We start from the raw sequence: 23607 nt of genomic DNA, 5'->3' as shown, positions 1-23607 counted from the left end.
GGCACTTCCAAGATAGGTTACCCATTTCACATGCTCTAGTTTTTGCCATTATATTTTAACATTGAACTTAGCTTTTCTCCTTCTCCAAAACCTCTTAATCTTTGTATTTTTTACATTATCCTCATCCCTTACCTATTAAACTAATTTTCTAATGTTTTCGGCAATGATTGTAACTCCTTGGCTGACGGGCTAACTAATGCTAGATCATCTGCAAATCTAACTGATTTTGATGGATTTCCCCCTGACTTTCATTCCTATCCCAAGTTCTTCCCATGTCTCTTCCATCATTTCCTCCACATACACACTGAGCAGCACCGGTGAAAATGGACATCCCCGTCTTCTGCCCCTCTAAACGTTGCCCATCCTGACACTTCATCCTGAGCAGCCTGAGACATGTTTAGGTTGCAGATTAGCCTCCGGTCCCTCCAATCTATTCCTATTTCCTACAATATACTTATTGATTCTGCCCTATTCACTCTATCAAGCTACTTTTCAAACTCTACAAATCAGATAAATACATCCTGATTGCATTCTATCCTCCTTTCTATTAGTGATCTCAATAATGCAATGGAATCAGGCATGCCAATCCCCTTTCCGAACCCAAACTTATCATCCCCTAATTAATTGTTGCCCTGCCTGCTCTTCATTATCTTGTTTATAATCCTGGGAACCAATTAGCTGGTTGCAAAATCAGACTAATTGCTTTGTAGTCCTCACAAATGGCTGGTTTTCCCTTTTTTGGGATGGGAGCTGACACATCTGACAAAATTTCCATTCCATTTCCTCATAATTGCTATGAATAATCTATAAAAACAATCTCTCAGGTATTTGTAGAACCTTATGTTATCTGGTGAGGTTATTATCCACCCCCACAACTTCTCAGTTCCTTTCTATGTCACTATCATGAGTTAGTTAATTAGTAAAATATTGTCCTCCTTTTGTTTTATGACATCAGCACACCTGTATCAATATGTACTTCACTATGTGCGTGTATATATCCCCACCTATCTCGATGTATGAATTTGACATGCCATGGAGCTAGGTTGGCTCAAACCTCACCTATCAAACTAACCTTCAGGTTGATAACTATTGTTTATACACAAACTTTAGCATAAAAATTAATAAAAAGATTGATACAAGTATATTCATAACACTTACTAAAGACATACTTTGGTGGTCCCAGCCACCTTCATCCGAGTACGAGGAATAACTGGTGAGAAGATTAGGAGAAGAGGGGATATTTGGGTGTTAAGGATAAACAGAGGGACGTACGTTATGGATGATCTGTTGTTGAGAGAAGAGCAGAAGGAGGTGTTAGGCTAATGGGAAAGGCTTAATCTGGGATGTTGGAAGGAATTTGAATAATCAAATGTAAGCTAATCCCAGGGACCTTAATGGGATTGGTGTGGCTGTTGACAGGAGGGAGGAAATAATAAATACCTTGTAATCAAACCTTTGCTGGGAGTAGCTGGGAACTGGGAGGAGTCCGGGTGACCACATCGGATGAGAGAGGCATGAAGCCTTGACAGGAATTTATTCAGGGAATTGGGATTGTTGCAGATACAATTGCCTCAGCCAGAAACAGAATATGGGATGGACTGTTTAGTTTGGGGAAGATGACAGACATTTCAGTGGAGATAGTTATTTGCTTGTGGATTTGATGGGTGCTTATGTGTGTCATTTGTTTGTTGAGGAGGGAGACTTGGGCATCTAAAAATTAGATATGAGTGGAGAAAATGGTGATTATGAAGGAAAGAGAAAATGTTGTATTGAGGGAAGAGATTATTGCAATTAGAGTCCATACCATATTGCCAAATGAGAGATGCATCATCTAGCATCCATTTCATCATGGATTATGTGGTTGGTACTTCTGTAAAAGCTTTCTCTAACCTCTTAGTGAACTGAAACATCAAGAGAAGCAAAACAGTTATTATAGAAAAAAGGGTATCGAACTTATTGAACATCACTGGGAAAAGTGTATAGAGCTGGAAGGAGATTATGTTGAAAAGTAAATAAATTATTTTCCAAAATTGTAGTGTTTTCTTTGTTGGGTTGGGTACTTCTGGGATCACCCTCGCACTTTCCCATTAGAGCAGTCAAATGTTATTAGAGTGGTCAAAATAAGATCTCAAGGAGATTATTGTAAGCCATACGAGTGTGGCTGACATAAGAGAATTCTTACGTTTTACAGAAAGACCATTAAAAATCTTTTTATTGAAAACCTAGTTTCTGCAACCCACTTGACTAGTATTCTGGGTCCTTGAATTTCATTTCATAGCATGCTAAACGTATCCTGGTTTTGCTTTAATTCCACCCCCAGTGTTCATTGTACCCACTTCCAAAAGGAGCAATTGAGAGTCCACCACTTCAATTCCAGGCAATTAGAGGTCTGTTCAAAAATTTCCCAAACTTTTTTAATTAAAAAAATACTTCACCAACATATTATTGGTCAGGGTCCCCTTCGAAGTATTCTCCTCCCCCACTTATCCCGACGGTGTATCCCCTTTTTGAAACAGTCCTACAATGCTTCTTCCGGAATGCTCGTAAGCTCCTCTGTCGAGTTCTTCTCAATCTCTGGAATGGGGGCAAATCTTTTTCCTTTGAGCGAGGTTTTTAGTTAGGGGTACAGGAAAAAGTCTTGTGGGGTCATGCCTGGTGGGTAGGGAAGCACGGTGGCCTTGCTTTGGGCAAAAAATGCACGCAACACAGTTCTGAGATATGAATGAGCCGGTGCATTCATTGTTGTGAAAAAACCACTTGCTGCTCACCCTGATTCCCTCTCTTTGGCATTTTATGGCAGGTAGTACTCGGTGTTGACTGCCTGACCTTTAGGTAGGTTTTCATGACCCCCTTTGCATCGAATAATCATTCAACAGCATTTTGACATTCCGGCAAACTTGTCCAGCATTTTTGGGGTGGGGGGATGTTTCAATAATCCATTGTGAACATTCTACTTTTGTTTTGATGTCATATTCATAAGCCCACGACTTGTCACCTGTCATGACCTCGGGCAAGAAGTCTGGTCTGCTGTCATGAGGCAAGGCATAAATTTGGTTGGCGGGGACTCGATGCATCCTCAATTTTTCACTCAACAAGATGCCACACTCTTCTGCAAGTCCCCCGACAGTCAAATGTCGATTTGCACAAATGAGAGATGACGCGATTTCCGAACGTGGGGGTCATCTGTCAACATTGATGTTATTCTAGAATGCTTGTTGTGTTTTACTGATTGCTGCCCCTTTTTTAACCAGGTAAACCAATCTTACCATGTGGTATGTTTCATAGCATCCTCACCATAAGCCTTGGTGATCAACTCAAAAGTTCCACAAAGGATTTGCAGAGTTTCGTGCAGAATTTCACAGAACAATGCTGCTCCCTCAAAGAGCTCATTTCCAGGCATTTTTATTTTTCACCACACTTTACGAATACCCCTTCACATAAATGGCTGCAATTAATCAACAAAGTGGTTGAATTCTAAAGAAAATGCTGGAGATGCCACCACGGTAACTTTTAACGGTGTCATCTGCTTACATGCATTTCAATGCAATAATTTCAGAGTGTGCAAATCATTCCCGGTCAAGGTGAATGATGTTTTCACGCAGAAATTGTTGCATTGAAAGTGGTTAAAGTCTGTTATTTGGGATTTTTCCAGGAACACATCACCTCCGAGAGGTTAAAATAATATCCATCTGTAGGTGCGTTCTTCAAAAATAACTGAAACCTTTGAAATTGGCCTCACACAGCCCCTGCCACCTATTCTACCAGCTTAAGGGTTTTTACAGCCTCAGTTAAACAGTCATTCATAAACGTTTGCAATATTTACTTTATATTTAATCTATTTTTAATTGCAAACCTAGTGTATTGATTAGTCAACATTTTGTAGGTTGAGGATACCCTTATAAATCTGATCAGGCTCTCATTACAGGGAGGATGACAATCATTCCTGAGTGATATCTGTGTTAAGAGTGACCAGAGATGCAGGAATGCCACCTCACAGCAACGGATGAGGTTGTGCATTGGTGAGAAGAGCAGCGGTCCAGCCAGGGTCAGTGGAAGGAAGCCTGGCAGTTGTGCCTCTATGAAATTTACAGCTTAATAACATCACTGCCACCCATTAAATACATTACCCAATTTATCACTGCATTCGCAAGACAAAACCAATTTTGGTGCGCAACTATTACCTCTTCCACTTAGGACATGAGCATGTAAGACAAAATGACTTACATAAGTGTAGATGTGCTTCAATGAAATTTTAACGAGATGTATAAATGCATGGCAGGAAATTATTTATCAGAAACAGCCAGCAAATATTGTGTGAGGCAGTTCATAACAGTATAAAACCCATATGCATGATGTGCCCTTGAAATTGATGAGGAAATCAATAGGGGTGAATGAAATATGTAATCCTTTGGAATTATAGACTACTTGACATCTTTAAATGTGTTCTGTACTTTTGATTAAGCGTAAGTGAACTAATTCTGTGAATGCAATATTATTACACAATCTACATATCTGACACATCTGATAGTTAAAAAAAATTAATTTACTGTCCTTAATTTTTCTGAACTGTCTCAAATTATTTTGACTATTGTAAATTGAAAAAAAATCTAAACACAATGCACGCAGTTTTCATGTCACACATAAAATGTGCAGGCAGACCGACTCATAATTTCACTTTATATTATACACCGGGTGTATATTGTTACGTATTAAAAACAAAGATCTCAGACATTTCTTTTTTAATACTCAAGCAGATATTCTTTCATTCGTACAATGGAATGGCAACGTATAATTGTCCATTAACAAATCTTTTGTCCCTGGATTTCACAGTTATTGAAGCTTAACTCCACACATACACGGATCACATCTTTGGTTTTTTGCTGAATTATTATATGTAGCCAAGGCATATAAGTACAAGAACAGCATAAATTAGCATCATATTATTGATGAAAAACAAACCAATAACTTGCAATGTACAATTCCTTGACTCAGAATTCACATTCTCTTAGCAATGAAATGCATTATAACATACCTTCAAGGCCTTCTTGCTAATTAGGGATAGTATCTTGGATTTTAAAGGCAGTGGGTGAGCAAGGAAACCAATAGGGTCAACACAGTTCACGGGGTCAATTTTTACATGAGACAGGGTTATACACATGGGTTGGTCAATGGAAAGACAGGCTACCAAGAAAATAGAGCACTGCTGAGAAGTTATGCCATTGTTATGATGATGGCCACTGACCGAGTGCCCTGCAAACATGAATCATGGAAGGAGTCTACACGCCCACTCCTAATATCCTATTAATCTTGCCTTGATAATAATAATCACACCACAGCCTCAATGAGGCCATAAACTCTGGCCCCATGAAAGAAACACTTGCACTTCCACTTCTGATGGGACATGGGGGTGAGTATTTTTGGCCACCATTTCATATTATAGTCATTCAATGATCCATTGATATGATTGATACCATAGCCATGGAAAATCACCTCGCACACAAAGCATGTCCTAAAGAAACTCAACAATAAACAGCCGTTTTCCCCCAAGTGTGCCTCAGGCAGTCATGCAACCATAGCAGCACCATGATGCACACAATGTTGAAAAATCCCAGTTATCCCTTTCTATTTGGAACAAGGAACACTCATTTTAGCATTGAAAAACAAACAATCATCTCTGAACAAAACAGGACTTCCTGAATCTCTGTTGCAATGAATACGCTTCTCAGGGCACACTTGATGGTGGCTAAGCACAAGGTAGCACTCTCAAGGGAGTGCCCCAACAGATGCCATGCCAGCACCCTCTTCACTGACAACACCTTCAGAATCCTCTTGGGACGTGGCCGGAGGCGTTGGGGGCGAGAGGACGACTGCTGCAGTGGACGGAGGGGAGGGCCCCACACCGCCCCCAGTATTTGCAGCATCGCCACCGACCCCACTCCCCACCACACTGTCTCGCAAAGGGGACTTGACCTCAAATCCAGATGTCTCACTTTCTATATCCGACTCCACCTACGAAGAAATGATTTACATAAATCCTTATGCAGTCCTGTGAACATTTACTGCTGAGTGCACAAACAATCAACATGCTACCGAGGGAAATATGCCCAGAGGAAACATAAACAAATACATACGCCCATGCTATTTGAAATTCTTCGAAGAAGTAAGAGTTGCCAAACCACTTAGAGTAATCAACCGAAAGGATATGAAAAGTGAGGGTATGGCTCACCACAAACTAAACCCTAGCATTCGTGGCATTCAAACTTACTGAAGAGGGAGGTCAGTTCATTTCCCTATGTTACTTGATATTTACATGAAAGGGTCATTTGAAATACTACTCCCAGGAAACAGCCCTGCTTTGATTTTAGAAGACGTTGCCCCTGGGCAAACTGGAAATGAACGTGGGATCCTCAGTCAGCCACTGAACACTAGGCCCTATCAACTCTCTCATATACAGTTTGTCCACCATGGCAGAAAGGCATGCGTGCATGTCACTTGGTGCATGTTAGATATTTGGAAGGGCTTTTTTGTCATGCATATGGGAAATATATTCTCAAACATTTTAAGTACAGGAATAACAGCTATTTATTAATGGCATTGAATTGAGTCATACTCAGCAAGGAACATTTAGAAAGAGTGGTAACTACCATCACTAATTATTTGTCTCTATTTTCCCACATGAGGAGCATTAGACTGTGGCAGAGTGGTGATCAGCTCACCAATTGGTGAGCACTGCACCATCAGGAGAGCATGGACACCAACTGATCCCTTCCATCTCAGACTGGCCCTGAATCAACTGTTTGTCACTAATTTTGTGTTAATTTTAAAATTTATTTTTGGCATGTAATGCTCCTATTAATTGTAGGTATAGTTCATGCGAATATTTTTATCTGTTTATATTATTATTCTGTCAGGACTATTTATAGTGAGGGAAAGTGTACTTTAAACGGTGACATCATGTTTGAGTTATTTATTGAAATGGCATTTGTGGAGATAAATGTAAACCAATGTGTTTAGTAAAATAAGGAAGGGATGGTAATTGAGTCAGACTTGTCGCTGATCAGCTTGCCAGTCTGTACTATGCAACGAAGTCAAGCCTTAAATTTGTTTTTCATAATTCGACATGTAATTAGGCATGATACATGCATATCTCCTCCCTTTCCATTTTCTTTTACCCAAGGAACACCTATTGATTTAAAAGGATTCACATTACTTTCCATACCCTGTGAGCAAAGGCATTTAGTCTTGTTGTGTGGGGTGACCGGTTGAGTTCACTTCAGTAATCCTTGTTGAATGAAACAGAGGTGTGCTTACATTTGAATGCCACAGTACTGGAGTTTGATGAGGTGTACTAAAGATCTTTGCAGGCCAATGTGTAAAACCGTTTGAATTCAAATCTTATAATAAATACCTTTCATTTTTATTGGTACTTTTCCTCATTGCAGTCATACTGATGAACATTTATACTAGCTTGTAAATACAAGATAAGTTTCATTTTATGTACGATCTGCGAATTATCAAAGATGGGATTATACAATTTCAAATTTTGGCCAAAATTCATTATTATTATTATTATTAATGAGAGCACCCAGGTGCAGGGTGGTCTCGGACATGGACTCATGTTTCAAACTTTTGATAACTTGGTTTTCCAAATTTGGTTAATTACTTAAGGATGCCAGGTGGGGAAATTATGGTAATTTTGTTATGACTCGTGGAATGTTCACACTTAGAAGTCATAAATAATTACTCTGCATACACTTCAGTGGAATGGAATCAGAAATTCCTATGCTGAGGAAAACAATCTAAAGAGAATCATGCCAACTAAGTTCTATAATATTTAGTGTTTACAAAGGAGGAAACAAATAGATATGAAAACTTTGATAACCATACACTTTTAATGTAACAACAAAAATCTTATAAAAAATCTATACAACAGCACTGATGAAAATATGTGAACTAACCTGCCTGGTTCCTGGATATGGGGAAAGTCTGTCCGATGTATCTGAGCCACAGCTGGAGCTCTCACTTAGCTCAGCAGGAAATTTTCTGGTCGCCCTTGGAGAAGCTGGTGGACCTCCTCGTCGTCCTGTATTTTGATTGCACACTTGAGACTGAATGTGCTCACAGACTCTTCGGAAGCGGCGTATGTTGCCTGGCAAATATAAATAGTTTTAATTGCATTTCACTGAATAAGGAACATGGTCAGTTTTACCACTAGTCTGATATACCACCTAGATTCCATGAACTCACAAGTGAAAGTTGTAACATATGATTTATGATATAGATATTATGTGGAGCGATTGCTGAGCAAATAAATTATTTACAAACAAACCAATATACATATACAATAGCTGCTTCGTTATGCATGGATTACAACTTGTCTTCCTTCCCTCAAGTTTATTATAAGAACGTTTATTGGGAAACTTAAGCATTGTTTTACATACCTGATAAAAGGGTGAATGTTATGGCATACAGGTACTCCCTAGTTGTTGAGCCATTGGAACCATGGTTGCCAACAGAATCTCCTTCACTGATAGCCACTCCTATTCCATGAGCAAGCTGTGATGTCCCCCCATCAGGCCTGTTCACTGGTGAGATGTCCACTTGGAACCTAACTTGTCGTTGAAACATTGCGGGGGCCGTAGTTCCCCGTTTGTACTCAACTCTAAAAGACATAGGGCTGGCCACACTGTGACTCAGTTCCGATATCTGTTCAGAATTCAAAAGCAGAACAAAATTTCAATTATCAGTGATAAAATTTCTTAATGCATATGCAACAAAAACTTTTTATCTGTCACTATATAACTATTAGAATATGTTGATGTTTCATTTAACTGACTTGGCATTAACTTTCTGAATTTATTGCATGAATATTAACAAAATCCTGAGATATAGAAAGGTAAGTTTTGATAAAAACAGGTCGGGGATTTTCTGCTATTTATTCAATTCAGCAAAAAAATGATATTTTTCTTACTCAATTCAAAAATGCTTTATTTAGTGGATAACAGTCATTGCAAAAGATATAATAATATAATAATAATACATTTTATTTGTCCAGCGATCAAGTAGCTACAAATGTTACACTTGATATAAGACATGTCAGGGGAAAATGACAAAATACATTTGTGGATACAAGACATATCAGGCATTATCAAGAAATTCAGCAATTGAATAAAACATTTTTAATTTTAAGAACCTAAGTAGATTGACTGTAAATGCAGCCACACTTTTATGGGCCCTTAATCTCAGCTGGGAGTTTATTATACTAAAGTTGAAGGCCCATAAGATTTGGCCCAGCACCTGCATTTTTTGTACGCCCATATAAAACGTGCAGATGCTCACTCTGCCTTGTAGAATATTTGTGGATATCACAATTATTCACGTACTCAGATAGATTACTTTTTGTATGTACTACTACATGAAAAATATAAATACATGGCACTGGCAATACATCCAATTTTTTAAACAGGGGACGGCAAGGGGCGTTGTGTTTTGCAAAACTCGTCAGCCGAATGGCTCTTTTTTGGACCCTGAAAATAGCCAAGGCCTTAGATGATGAACCCCAGTAAAGGATACTATAGGCTATGTGAGAATAAAATTCACTCTAGTATACTAGTAGTGCACAGAGAACAGTCACTGAAACTGTGGATCTAATGGACCTCATTAAAAAGCAGGCCGAGCTTAACTTACTGGTTAAAGTACTTATGTGTTCATCCCAAGAAATTTGAGAATTGATGTGGAAAATTCCAAAGAAACTGCGGGAGATGCCGCAACAGTAACTTTTAACGGAGTCATCCGCTAATGTGCATTTCAATGCAATGATTTCAGAGTGTAAAAATCATTCGCCTTGACTGGGATGCGAACCCAGATCCCTCAATATCCGGTCGAGTGCTTTATCCACTTAAGCTACCGAGGCGTCCTCTTACTACGACTGTGGCGCCTTGCGCACGACTACGAATGCCTGTGACATTGTATGTACGGTATTTCGTCACAACATCTAGTTCCCTCAAAATTTCAGAGTTTAAGAGGACGCCTCGGTAGCTTAAGTGGATAAAGCACTCGACCGGATATTGAGGGATCTGAGTTCGAATCCCAGTCAAGGCGAATGATTTTTACACTCTGAAATCGTTGCATTGATGTGGAAGCCCAAAAATTTGGTAATTTGTACCTGTGGGATCACCTTCCCATCAACTTCGATAGAAAATACTTTGCTTGCTTTATTTTTATTTGCAAAATATATTAGGTGAGACTTCTCCACATTCAAATCTAGGAAATTATTATGACACCAAGAGAGTAAGGTGTGGCTAACCTGTTTACACTTAACTATCAATGCATCAAAAGTAGGCAATACAAGAATAATGTTGGTGTCATCAGCATATAACAAGGGGGTAGCAACGTTTATATGTTGAAAACTATCAACAAGGTCATTTATATAAGGAATAAACAAGACAAGCCCAAGAACAGAGCCTTGAGGAACACCTCGATTAAGGACCTTACTAGGGGATACAAAAGATGTGCCATTTTTAGAAACAACCACATGTTGTATTCTATTAAATAGGTAGGATTTAATCCAAGCATTAGGTATGCCACGAATACCCATCCTTTGGAGTTTCTTGAGAAGTAATAGGTGGTCAACACAATCGAAAGCTTTTGAGAAATCGAAAAACATTGCAGTGGCTTCCATTTTTTTATCTAGAGCGTTTAAAGTCTGGGTTATTAACTGATAGTTGGCAGAAGATGTAGATTTATGTTCCCTAAAACCATGCTGAGATGGTGAAAGGAGATTGGAAACCTCTAGGTAAGAAATTACCCTAACATAGAATGCCCTCTCAAATATTTTGCTGAATTGGTTCAGCAGAGAAATTGGACGGTAGGAGTTAATGTCATGTCTATCGCCCTTGTTTTTATAAAGTGGAATGACTTTTGATGATACCTTCAGAGGAGATGGTAACACTACTAATCGGAAAGATTCATTCAAGAGAAAATGAAGAGGCTGCATGATGAAGTTGATAGATTGCTTAATAATGTAACTGGGAATTCCAGCAAAACCAGCTTCATTTGGTACCTAGATTCTTCACTATATTTTTTAGTTCAGATTTTGTGAGGGGATAGAGAAATAGGGAATAGAATAGGAATTAGAGGAATTCCTTTAAACTTGATGAAGTCCTATATTCATAATCGCACTCAGAAAGTAATGTTATCAGTTGATGGGTCAAAATATTCATCCGAAGCATTCCAAGTTAACAAAGGTGTTCCACAAGGCTCAACCCTTGGGCCACTCCTCTTTCTGATTTACATCAATGACCTACCTAACTGCTTACCAAATAATGATGGAATAATACCAGTGTTGTACCCTGACGACACTAATGTAATAATATCAACACAAACACATCCCAGCCTTGTGGAAAAATCTAAGTCTGTCACACTTGCAATAAACAAGTGGTGTACAGACAACCTTCTAGACTTAAATGTAAATAAAAGTAAAATAGTATACTTTACATGCAATAAGAACGTGTCAGATGATCTGCTGGTAAAAATCAATGACCAATCAATTGAGCATGTGACAGAATGCAAATTTCCAGGTATTTCTCCATGTGCAAATGTTTCTTGGGATACTCATGTAAAAGCCCTTCAACACAAGCTCAGTTCAACTTGCTACTTATTAAGATCCTGTATGAAACTACCAGTAGAACTGTACTACTCAATTTGTACTATGGGGAAATTTATTCAAATATAACCTACAGTATAATATTGTGGGGATCAGCTGCTATTTCTCAAACCATCTTTAAAATGCAAAAGAAAGCTATAAGAATCATCACCAGGAAACCTCACAATGCTCCATCAAGGCCTATTTTCCGTCAATTAAATTTGCTACCACTTCCGTGCATCTATATTATGTTTTTAATTCTATATATAAAAAATAACTTTGGCAACTATTCTCTAAACTCTACCTATTATCATCATTACACCAGAAGAAGGAATGACATCCATTATGGGAATTTAAGAACTAAAGCATTGAAATTAGGACTCAATGAAATGGGCATCAGATTATATAACAAACTACCCAAAAGTATCAAGGATACAAAGGGAACTGCTGCATTCAGGCATAAATTAAAAAGATATCTACAGCGCAATATGTTCTACTCGGTTGACGAATATCTCAACAATATTCCCAACCAGTAAGTTCTTACTTTTAGTTTCTAGCAATGGTCATGGTCTGATTCATGTTAATGATCAATGATTTTTCTGAATTTGATATTGCATGTGCATGTTACAGCCAATGTTCATGGGTTTGTGCCAAACATTTATGTAACTATGAGCATCATTTCTTTTATGTATCTTAACTGAGCCTGTGTCTTGGCTCCTCTTTGACGTGCCTTACATCATGTACATACACCACCCACCTGGTATTTTTGTATTGTGATCTCTGGGCAAATAAAAAGTAATAATAATAATAATAATATGTTCCACCACTTCCTCAGTGCTGCATGGATTGATTTTAAAATTTACAATATTGTAAGCTATCTATGTAATTGCAATGCTTATTTGGAATAGGCGCTTTATTGAACACCTTGGTCAGAACGTATTTCACAAGGGGGAGATTTATGAGATTTGGTTATTTTTCAATGAAAGATATTGGTTTACCCTCTTGAGGTGTGAAAATATGAAATTAGGACACAAGTAAGAAGGCATTGTACTCACAGACAGGAAGGCATGGATGAGATCAGCTTTGACAGTAGCTAATGGTTTCCCTCTGACGAGCACTGTAAATGTTTCATCCCTTTCTGTAGTCATGAGACTTCCAAACCAGGACTTCTTAGTAAGCTCAGGAGATGACTCAGGAGTAAGGTGAACCTCTTCTGATGAAACTAGAAATCCCGTAAGAATTTTTTTTGATAAATCTTGAGAAAAAACAGACTAAGAATTAGCAAGCAGAAATACAGCCAATCTCAGCATTTGGTAAGCATAAAATTACAGGGGCGTTCTAAGAAATATACATTTTATACAGGCTAGGCAAAATACAACTTGAATTAATATGGGCCAAAATTGTACATTTTAATGATGACAGTTGACTCAATATAAGCATCAATAAAATGTGGAATATCATAAACAATGTATCATTAAGTATTCACAAGTATCGATTATAATTTACTAATCAATATATTTTTCACAATAATTAGCAATTTCAGTGAGCATTTTGTTGTGCTGACATGTAATATTTTTAGAGCTGGTAAAAATGAAACAGCATAAGTTTCAGCAAAATTTAAGTTGACCACAAAATCATGGATGCATGGATTTTAACTTGATTCCAAAAACTTTTTATTGTAGCATTGGAATTATTAGAACAATGTTTTTAAGGAGAATCCTAAGAAAAGATGAAATGACGGAAACTGAACATCACATCATGAAACATCAATCATACATCATACAATGAAGTCAACCAAAACTCAACTCAATAAACATGTCACATTGGAACAAAAATTAAAAGTAAAAAATGTCTAAAAGTTCAATGATTTCTATCATTTTTTCAGAACCAAAATGTGGCACAAGAGCTATTATACACTTTACAAATCAAATCCAGCTATATAAATAGCTGCAAGAGCTATGCAGCACACTACCTCACATTTTGAAACAATGGCTCTTTGATTTGAATGAAGTTTTTTATTACTAATAAATAAAACTATCCATATTTGTATATAAACTGCTCTCATCATTATCACCACCATTATTATTCATAATAAATTGTATGTGTGCATATATACAAACTATGCTAAAGTGGCATGCTATTCAAAAGAAATAAATATATCATGAGCAATAATCTGTTTTATAATGTGCTCAGTATTTCTGTTGCAAGACAAGTATTTTGTTTTTGGTCCTGCTGTACTTGGAAGTTATTTTAGAATTGCTCTATTTATTATAGATATTGATTGCTTATGAACACTGATATAATTTCCTGGTACTGTTTAGGTAGGTGATGACATTAAGGTAATACTCTACATCAAAAAGAAGAGTGGATTTGATTAGTGGAATGTTGTTGTACAGCATAAATGGTTATTCAATCAAAGCTAATAATGGAGTAGGTTAGAGCTTCCATTAATGGAAAATTGAGTTTTAACCTCATAGTTTTAGGCTTGACTTAGTGGAATTTATCCGTAATGGAAAGGAAACACAGCTAAGTTAATGCCACTTATTTATTTTTTAAATTTGTTTCATAAACAAATGGTAAAAAAGAATTGAACCTGATTAAACATATGGCCAAAGTGAATGGATACCAAAAAGAAATCATCGAACACATTCTTAATAAAACTCATAATAGGTTGGCAATACCTATGTTGTCATCCTTGACCACCAAAAATATTGAAAAATTGTGCAGATTATCATTCTCAGGCAATGTCTCATATACCGTTTCCTCATGCTTCCCCAGAGATAAATACAAAATAGCTTACTACATCCCCTCAACCCTGAAAATACATGTTTGATGCTAAGGACCCCTTTCTTCCTGGTCAAAAAAGCAGCATTTATTCACTCCAATGCGATAATAACCCAGTTAAATATATTGATAAGACAAAAAAGAAGTGTCAGTATTTGCGTGAGCGAACTCAAAAAATGCTTTGAGAAAGAGAATGTATATTCCTCGTTTGCCAAGCACTTCCTGGATAGCACCCATCAAAGTGACTTTGTGCCACATATCCTCTGCTCGGCAGACAATAGAAGAAGACTTGAAGCTTTGAAGATGCCACAGATCGTCCAGCATTCCCTGAATAATGCTCCATTAGCGAATGAGCAAGTGCTTCCAACTCATTCCCTCCATTCTCCTTTCCACTACAGCACCTATTTCATTAAAGGTACATGATCCCTATTAATAGATGTATTGAGAATTCTATTGAAAGTAAATTTAAAATACTTCGCCTTTCCACATAAAAAATTTCAATGTGAAGAGTTTCCACCGAGTGACGGCAGAAACTGTTTCATTTATGGAGAATTCATTTTTGTTTCCTTAACCCACCACCAAATTTCTTAGAAATCTTTCCTCCAAGTATTTGGTTTCCCCTCCCCTTCATTTCTACATCTCAGGAAGGCAATGCTGTTTATTGGGATTGTGAATGCATTGAAAACTTATACAGATGATAATGCATTGTGAAGACTCAAGAGGACAATGTAACATGTTTTTCTAATTATATGCTATGCGCAAAACCTTTTTCCGCTGAAATACCACCCCTTCATTCTCTTGCCCAATGCCAAAATGCCTTCTTTCACCCCCGGTACAGGTGCCCCATGACCAAAGGCATATATATGGAAGGTAAAGCTCAAAAAAGTACCTGATGATGATACTATACATTGAAAACCATGTCCTAAAATTAAAAAAAAATAGGGGAAATTAACTTTGTAGTTTCTTTTTTTGGAAAGTTGGGTGTTTATTTTCAAATGCATTTTTAAAAGACCATTTTCTTCATGAGGCATGTTGATGATGTGATAGAGACTGATAATATTACTTAAGCATTGCATTTCCATTTATTTATTGGCTATAATTATAATCAAAGTATTCCACTAAGTGATTTCAAGCCTTTAGTTTCTGAACATTGGTTTTGACCACTTGGTTTTGGCAACTTTTGGGCTTGCCCTTGTTTATTTTATGCAGTTATACGGTCTGCTTCAAAATTAGACAACCAGTGGGATATCAAGTCTCATGATTTGAGCACTGGTTACTCCCCCATCACATCAGTGATTAACAGGAATGGTATTATACACTCAAAGATGAATAATAAAAATCCTCTCATCCATCTGCACATTTTATCATCTTCCTCTCATTAGTCTAGCCTGTAATCTTTTCATTATGTCTCATTTGACCAAACATGTCTTTCGTTACAGATGGCTATAATTACTATAATTCATTCTGAAGGAATGTAATGTCATTGCAAATTAGAAAGCTGCTGGATAGCAATCCCCAGCTTGTAATTTTTCTAGAACATTAAGTCATATTAATAACTTAATAGTTTAGCTTAATAGTATAAGATGCTATAAAGACTTATCCAAAGGGAGTAAACATGATTTCAGTTAACCATTTTGAGGTTAATAACTTTGCACTTTTTCACTTTTAAATGAACTCCATTCAACAACTCATTTTGGCTTCAATGAATATGCAAAGTAAAGGAAAGTTTGCTCCAAACTTATGATGGCTCAGTAAATCTGAAATTAATTGTTGAATAAATTTCATTTAGAAGTGAAAAAATGCAAAATATTTTACCCTCAAAATAGCATTGAGACCTTTCACCTGCATTTTTGGCTAACTTTACTTCTGAACTCTTGATTTAATCCAAATCGTTAAATAACAAACGTAAGCAACTATAAGTAACTCTTTACATAGAGCTTTATCTGTGGTCGGAAGAGTTTCTTTTGTTTAGAAGAAATCCACTCCCTTATGCTGGGTTTATGGTGAACCCTGGGACCACATACCACTGTGCACTGAAGCCCTAATTCTGACAATACAAAAACCCTCAGATCCCCACTCTACATATTACACTCATTTATTCTTTAGCTTTGCATCCTTTCCAGCTCCCTCAATTACATCAGAAGTACCTTTCTTTTTCCTCCCTCTACCTCACTCTCCCAGCCTTCTCCCCTCTGTCATCACCGCATACAGTATTCGATTGCCTCTTTTGGTATCCACTCTACATCAATCCATTCATGCATTAAACTTCATCACTTATTTTCCTTTCCGTCCATTTTATTTTTTCCATTTTTCTCCAGATACTCCTTTCGAAATCCTCAAATCCACACTTGCCCCCCTGTCTCAACAACTAAGTTTCTGAGGCATTACATAAGTGCTGTTTCCTTATATCAGAATACTGGTGGGGGAGGGTGGGAAGAATTATGCCATGCAGCACCATGGGAGAGGTTTGCATGTGCTGATGACCTGGGGAGGTGTGCTGGCGGGAACTACCGCTGTTGGCAGAGCCACCCTAACCAGACAAGTCAAAATGTTGGGCAAGATGAGGAGTAGTCCCTAGTACTCTATATTGGGGGATTGGCATGGGAATCCACAAAAGGAAGATTTTAGTGAATATTAATAAAGGAAAAGTTAGACTGGAAAACTTATGACAACCTGACAAACAGAAAATGGGATATGCGTCACAGATTCAAGTATTGAATATGCTATCCTTATCTACACATTTGGAACAATGAAACAACTCATGAGTGAATTAAACAAATGTAATGTGGATATATTTAAATCTATTTAAGAAAATAGGTGGGCACCACAAGGCACTGAAGAAAAATGTACATGCAATGAGTAGAAAAACATACATACTTGTAGCGTATCATTTGAAAGCAAGCATACATTCCAGACAATTTTCATCATTTATCACAGGATAAAACCAATGGTTATAGCATTTTGAACTGTAAATAATAGACTAGCTTGAGTACTTATTAAGTTAGATTTTTTAACGACAGTTATAAATGTGCATGCACCCACTGAAGTTAAAAGAATATGAAATTAATGTTAACTTCTAAAGTCTATGAGAAAAAATCTAAAATGAATGCCATGGAAATGACACAAAAACTATACTGGGAGACTTAAAATACCTCAGTTGGCGAGGCGGATATCTACCACCCAACAATAGGGAAGCGCAGAGTATATGTAAACATTAAACTATTCCCAAACTATGCTTCCAAAAATGGAAACACATGGATTACTAGTCACACATAAAAACATACATAAATGAAAATGGAAACAACCAGTTGGCAAACCAAACTGTTAATACAGCAATTTACTTGGCATCTCAGAAACCACCCGAACATGAGAACTTCGATGGGGGCAAATGTGGGCCACAATCATTATCTTGTGATTACAAATTTAAGAGCAAGAATCAGTAGCTCAGGAAAAGAATGACCTGATAGACAGCCAAAATTTATTATAAAATTCTTGAAAGATGGAATAGTGGTAAATAATCTAGGAACCAAAAAAGTACTTCTTTGCAAAATGAAAATATCACTTTACATGATAGAGTCAATGAAGGATATGGTCTGTAAAATGTAGTTGATATATCAACTGAGAATATATCAGGAACATGTAATACTTGAAAGATAAAAGATAGTAGGACTAAGAATGCAAGGATGATGAAAAAAAAGAATGCAATAAACAGGAAAATGATCCAGAGAAATAAATAAATGTGGTAGGATCTCCCATGAGGAATATGTATAAAAAAGGAATAAGTGAAGAAACAAAAATATATTAGAAGAAAAAATAGTATGAACAGGCATATTGAAATGAAACAGAAACCTAAGGCAGTTGGAATGAAACAAATTTTAAAATAAAGTAGCCTTGCACAAATTTCAAAGCCTTGATAAGCATATGAAAAAATAAAAATGGGAGACATAATAGTTATAAGAAAGTTATATTGCAGATATGACAAAATACTTTCAAGAAATATTAAACTGACACACGATTGGCGATAGATAGATTGGTGATGCAATAAACCAAACAATGCTCATGGAATTAAGTGCCCAATACCATGGAAATGCCATGCCCTAAAAAACTGAGGAACATTTAAGCCCCCGAGGTGGATAAGATAGGTAAATATTCAATATAAAAAGCTCATAATGTTAATCCAGATGACCCTGGAAAACATGTACTTATGCATAAAAAAGCCAAAAGACTTCTTAAGATCCGTTAGGTATTGAATATATACCACACTGCAGAGATTCACTGATATTGCTCTTTCTTATATTCCCCTGAATAGCTGTCAGAATCAGGAATGGTCTGACAAGGAAACAAGGTCTGTTCAAAATAAGATGAGACTCTTTGAATAAATATTTGATTTTACTAGTTACATCACCATCAAAATACAGACCTTGGCTGCCAATAAAACGCTCCAAACATTTTTTCCAGCTTTGAATGCCACCTGGATTGGTTCTTTTGGCCTTTAAGTCTGTGGTACAATTTTGTTTAGAGTCCTAAATAGTGTCAAATCAGCATCCTTTCAAAGTGGATTTCAACTTAGGCAATAGGGAAAAGTCTGCAGCAAAACCAAGAGAGTAGGGTAGCTGGGGGATCACCAATGCGCTGCTTTCTGCTAAAAACTCAATAACAATCAATCGCATGTGCGCCAATTCGCTGTCGTGATGAAAGCATCAATACTTGCTCTTCCACATTTGTGGTCTCTCCCACAACAGTGTCTCTAATGGCATGTCTTAACGTTCTCATGATCTCTATATAGTGCTGCCCATCCACTCTTTGTCCTCTGGAGACATATTCATAATGAAGAATACCTTCCCAATCAAAGAAAACGATCAACATCACCTTCATGTTCGATCGTGACACCCGAGCTTTTTCGGGTGATGAGGAAGATGGCCCCTTCCATTGTGAAGACTGGGCTTTGGTTTCTATTTCATAACCATAAACCCAGGTTTCGTTGCCTGTGACGATTGTTTCTAAGAAATTTTGGGCATTCATTTGAATGATCGAGCAGGTCCTCGCTGATCTTCAAGTGTTTTTGCCTTTGTTCATTCATTAACACTTGTGGCACAAAGTTGAACGTGATGCACTGCATGCCCAATTTTTCTGTCAAAATGGTCGAACACAATCCAACACTAATGTTAACTTCATTGGCGATCTCCCTGACAGTAGCCTAACAGTTTCCACCAACTAAATCATCCACACTGTTGCCGTGGGCATTGTTTGTTGACGTTAATGGTCGTCCACTTCTCGGTTCTTCTTCGGTCGAGGTTTGTCCAGACTGGAAGCGGTCGTACCAATGAAAACACTGTGTCCGACTCGTAGATTCATTGCCGAATGCCTCCTGAATCATTGCATAAGTTTCAGTTACATTTTTCCCAGGGTTAAATTGAAATTCCATGCCCACGAACTGCTTCCCACAACACCTTCATTCTCATCAACAAAAGAATTTGTACAGCAAGCGTGTGCAAGCTGAGACAAGAATTGCTGTTGTGCAGAGACAAGTCGAGATGGGGCCACCAGCAAAGAGGTGTTTTACTTCTCACAGACGCCGCTAGAAGACAAGTTTTTTTTGACAGACCTTGTTACTTCAAATGGGACAATAAGAAGAATAAATAAGCAGAAAAAGGGACTGATAATAACTCATGAAAAGACAAAAGTATTTTGTCTCAAAGGGTTCCACGCAACTGTCAGCCGCCCCATATATACAGGGTGCGGCACTTAAATCTGGACAAGCAAGCATTCCCTCCAATGAGATTTCCTCGCCGGGTCAGCAAAACCTTCCCCAGACTTCTCCGAAGCATTACACTTAGTCGCAATATCTTAAACAGTTGATCTGAGGTACCAGAAGAAGAAACAAACTATTTGGAAATATATCACCCAGCACGAGCTTTTCCGGCAATAAAGCAGATCTTCGATTGTACTCCGCACTTGTATGTAACATCTCGGCCATTTTGAGGTTATGACTGTTTACTAGATACCCATAGATTTCAAGAATGCCAATGGCGACCTCCAGTGGAACTACAATATGGCGGGAAATTCAAACTGAAATTTTTCCGGATTTAAATGTCGCACCCTATAGATAAATAGATGCATGTCACTTAGAATGTGTAGGTTACCTCATAAAAATTAGCTCTCTCATATATGATGCAAGCAATAGAGACGACCAAGAAATTCAACAGAATTAAATAAACAAATAGATGTACAAGGAACTACACAAACAGCTGATATCACAAACCCTTGGCAGGATAACAGAAAATCATACTGCACCAACAGTAATGACATATGTATGTCTCGGAGACATTTGTGATGAATAAGAATGATGAAAGAAGATTGCACATTTGAGCACATTAACTGAAAAAAATGGGCCATTCAATGATCAGAAATTTCGGCATTGTCATTATATTTTTCAGCTATAAAGACTGTTCTCTCAACCAGACATTGTTAAAAAATCAACATTTTTAGAATGCAATGACTATGGATTGAGTATCCTAAAATACCAAAAAGACTACCAAATAATACTATGGAGATGGGAGTGGGAATCACAACTGTCCAAAAAAAAGGGATGCCTGGAGAGATGGATATGAATGCCAATGGAGTAAAGGAGCTGAGGAAAGATTGCAATAATGAGGGAGGAATGGCAAAAAACTGAACACAAGGCTAAGACCAACACTGGGTTATGGTGCTATGATATTGTTGATGATCCATTGCACTCCAACAACCAAATGAAATACATCACCAATTAGCGGAAAGTTTGATTTGAAGTGAACACGCTTTGGTTTTGAAGAAGACAGGATTGCCACATCTCATTTCATACTTTGATTTCATTCTTCCCATTAAGACCACTGAGAAAAAGTGTTGGCACTTTTCAGGACGTGATCTGCCTTCCTTCAAAGTCTTCCATTTTCCTATTTTGCCAGGAGCACCACTGATCACTCAAGGATTTTAGGGAAACAATCCAATGGGCGCCTCATAACCACAAAACTTCCATTAAATTAAATTACACAGAAGGAATCCAACAAGGGTAAGTCTATTCTATGAATGTCACACTGTAACATTAAATTTATGACTCAGCAATACCTCTTAAACATACAAAATAACATCAATGCAATGCACTGGGATCAATTCTGATGGCTAAAATAAACGGGAGAACACTGAGTCCTCAAGAACCTAGCTTGTGGCTGAACGGACTTTGAATCACAAAATCTAATCCTTGAATTCCAGGAAAAAAAATTCCCAACATTTTTCAGATTCTCTTGAAAGAAATGATGTCATTTTCCTAATGTTTCCCTTGAATGATAACTCCCTACATACAATGATACTTAAATTGATACATAGTCCAATCACTGTTACATTCATTATTTTGCTGAGAATATGGTAGTGTTTTGAAAATCATAAGTTGAAACATAAAACCACTGGGAAAAATGAAGTTCACTCCCAAGCTTAAGGTAGGTTAGGTCTACTTGAGCAACCATGCTTAATGGCTAAGATGATTCTGGAGGTACTTATTTCACCTGTCCTAACTGACAATGAAAATTATCAGACGAAAGTATACACAATAAATTATCTCACATGGCAGGGATTCACAAGAAATAACCATAAACCATAAACACAGTAATCAACCCAAAGGTTGGTTTAGTAGGTGATGGTAGAGTTCACCCAGTACTAAGCCCTATACGGCGTGTGAAATTCACACATCAGGGTAGGGGGGCCAGTTCCTTTCCCTGTGCTGGTTATGGTTTCCCAGGAAAATCTGGTACCCAAAAAATCACATAGCTTGGGTGGAGCTGCAGGTGCCCAGACACTTGCCCAGGAATTGAACATGGGCCCCTCCGATCAGCAGTCCAACGCCCTACCCACTGGACTACCGCGACCCACTCACAAGACATAGTATCTTCAAAATGTGGTTTGAAAATTTCCTTCACTATTTTTGCTAACTTCACGGTTTTCAGTAAAATGCAGTTTTAGAAGCCATAGCTAAAATAAAATCTAATTTTTTTGCAGTCATAATTCACTTTTTAATTCAATGCTATAGAACCATGTGCATCATATACATTTTGATATACAATCGTTGCTTAAAACATTATAAAAATGTATATCCTCATTTCTGAAAGTACAGCGCAAATATTCCTGTCACAACCTGCTCCTGTTGCACACATGGTTCGGTTCAAAGAGGTGGAAAGGGAAATTAACTTTTGAAGATGGGTGCCTTTGCATTGACTACCATTCAAAGCAATGCTATTTTGACGATAGATTTAGATTTATTGAATAGATTTTTTTACATATTGTCAACACATTGCTCAGTGATGCATATATCATTTAAAAAAAAACAAGGTTGCTTACCTCAGCCTTAGATGGTTATGAATTAAATATCAGCATCAATGCTATAGCTAAATTTTGAAATTGATGTAAGCATTAATACTCTAGCTAAAATTTGAAATTAATAAGAAAAGGTAAGGCAAATGCAATTCTAATCCTCCGTGATGTCAATGTTTACCTGTCATTTTTAATATTTGCCAAAAGGTTCAGCCACAAAAAAATGAACACCTGGTATTGAGTTAGCCTTCTCGTCGGGTAGTTATGATGAGATGTGCGTTGAGTGTACATGCTTCACAAGGGTCAAGAGTGCATAAGCACACAGGAAGAAACAGCAGCATTGGTGGGTAATGGTGGGGCTAATTCTGATGCTAGGATGCTGAGTAGCTGTGTTAGCAGTGAGCTATGAGTGGATCCCAAGGAATATTTGGCTTAGAGGATCACAAGAGGGAAACAGCCGGTTGAATAGTCTCAGAGCATTGCGTTAAAAACACGCAGCCAATCTGGCTTTTGTTTACAATGACATGCGAGTGATGGCGTCCATGAAACATGCACTGCTATCAAAGCTACAAACTCCAAATTTACCTCATCGGAATTAATGTTTTTCTGCAATTGAGAACATTTTTAATACATCCCAAACAATTTCCTATTTGTCCAATGAATGTGGAACCTGTATTACACAATTTCATTTTCAGTTTTCCCACTATTTGAATCACTATGTACTGGATTTAAAAAATTCTAAAATGGAGAAGTAAACCTCTTAAGGTTTAATTCCAGTCTAAATTTAAAATGAACTTACCTACGATCATGAAGCAATGGAAAACGAAATAGCCAAAGAT

General features: G+C 37.4%; 1 protein-coding gene across 1 annotated transcript in view; it reads right to left on the bottom strand.

The window, feature by feature from the left end:
- Positions 1–4724: 4724 nt before the first annotated feature.
- LOC139687474 (serine/threonine-protein kinase BRSK2-like) overlaps positions 4725–23607 on the bottom strand; it is a 44116-nt gene continuing 25233 nt past the window's right edge. Inside the window, exons 10-13 of the mRNA XM_071584649.1 lie at positions 12700–12866; positions 8442–8706; positions 7959–8149; positions 4725–6009 (exon numbers count right to left, since the gene is read on the bottom strand). Coding sequence (XP_071440750.1) covers positions 5764–6009; positions 7959–8149; positions 8442–8706; positions 12700–12866 — 869 coding nt within the window. The 3' untranslated portion in view covers positions 4725–5763. The remainder of the gene's footprint in view (positions 6010–7958; positions 8150–8441; positions 8707–12699; positions 12867–23607) is intronic.

Source organism: Hetaerina americana, unplaced genomic scaffold (genome assembly GCF_022747635.1).
Source record: "Hetaerina americana unplaced genomic scaffold, ioHetAmer1.1.p SCAF_2, whole genome shotgun sequence".
In the NCBI taxonomy this organism is placed as follows: domain Eukaryota; kingdom Metazoa; phylum Arthropoda; class Insecta; order Odonata; family Calopterygidae; genus Hetaerina; species Hetaerina americana.
Note: the sequence above shows the minus strand (reverse complement) of the source record. Positions and strands in the feature narration are given on the sequence as shown.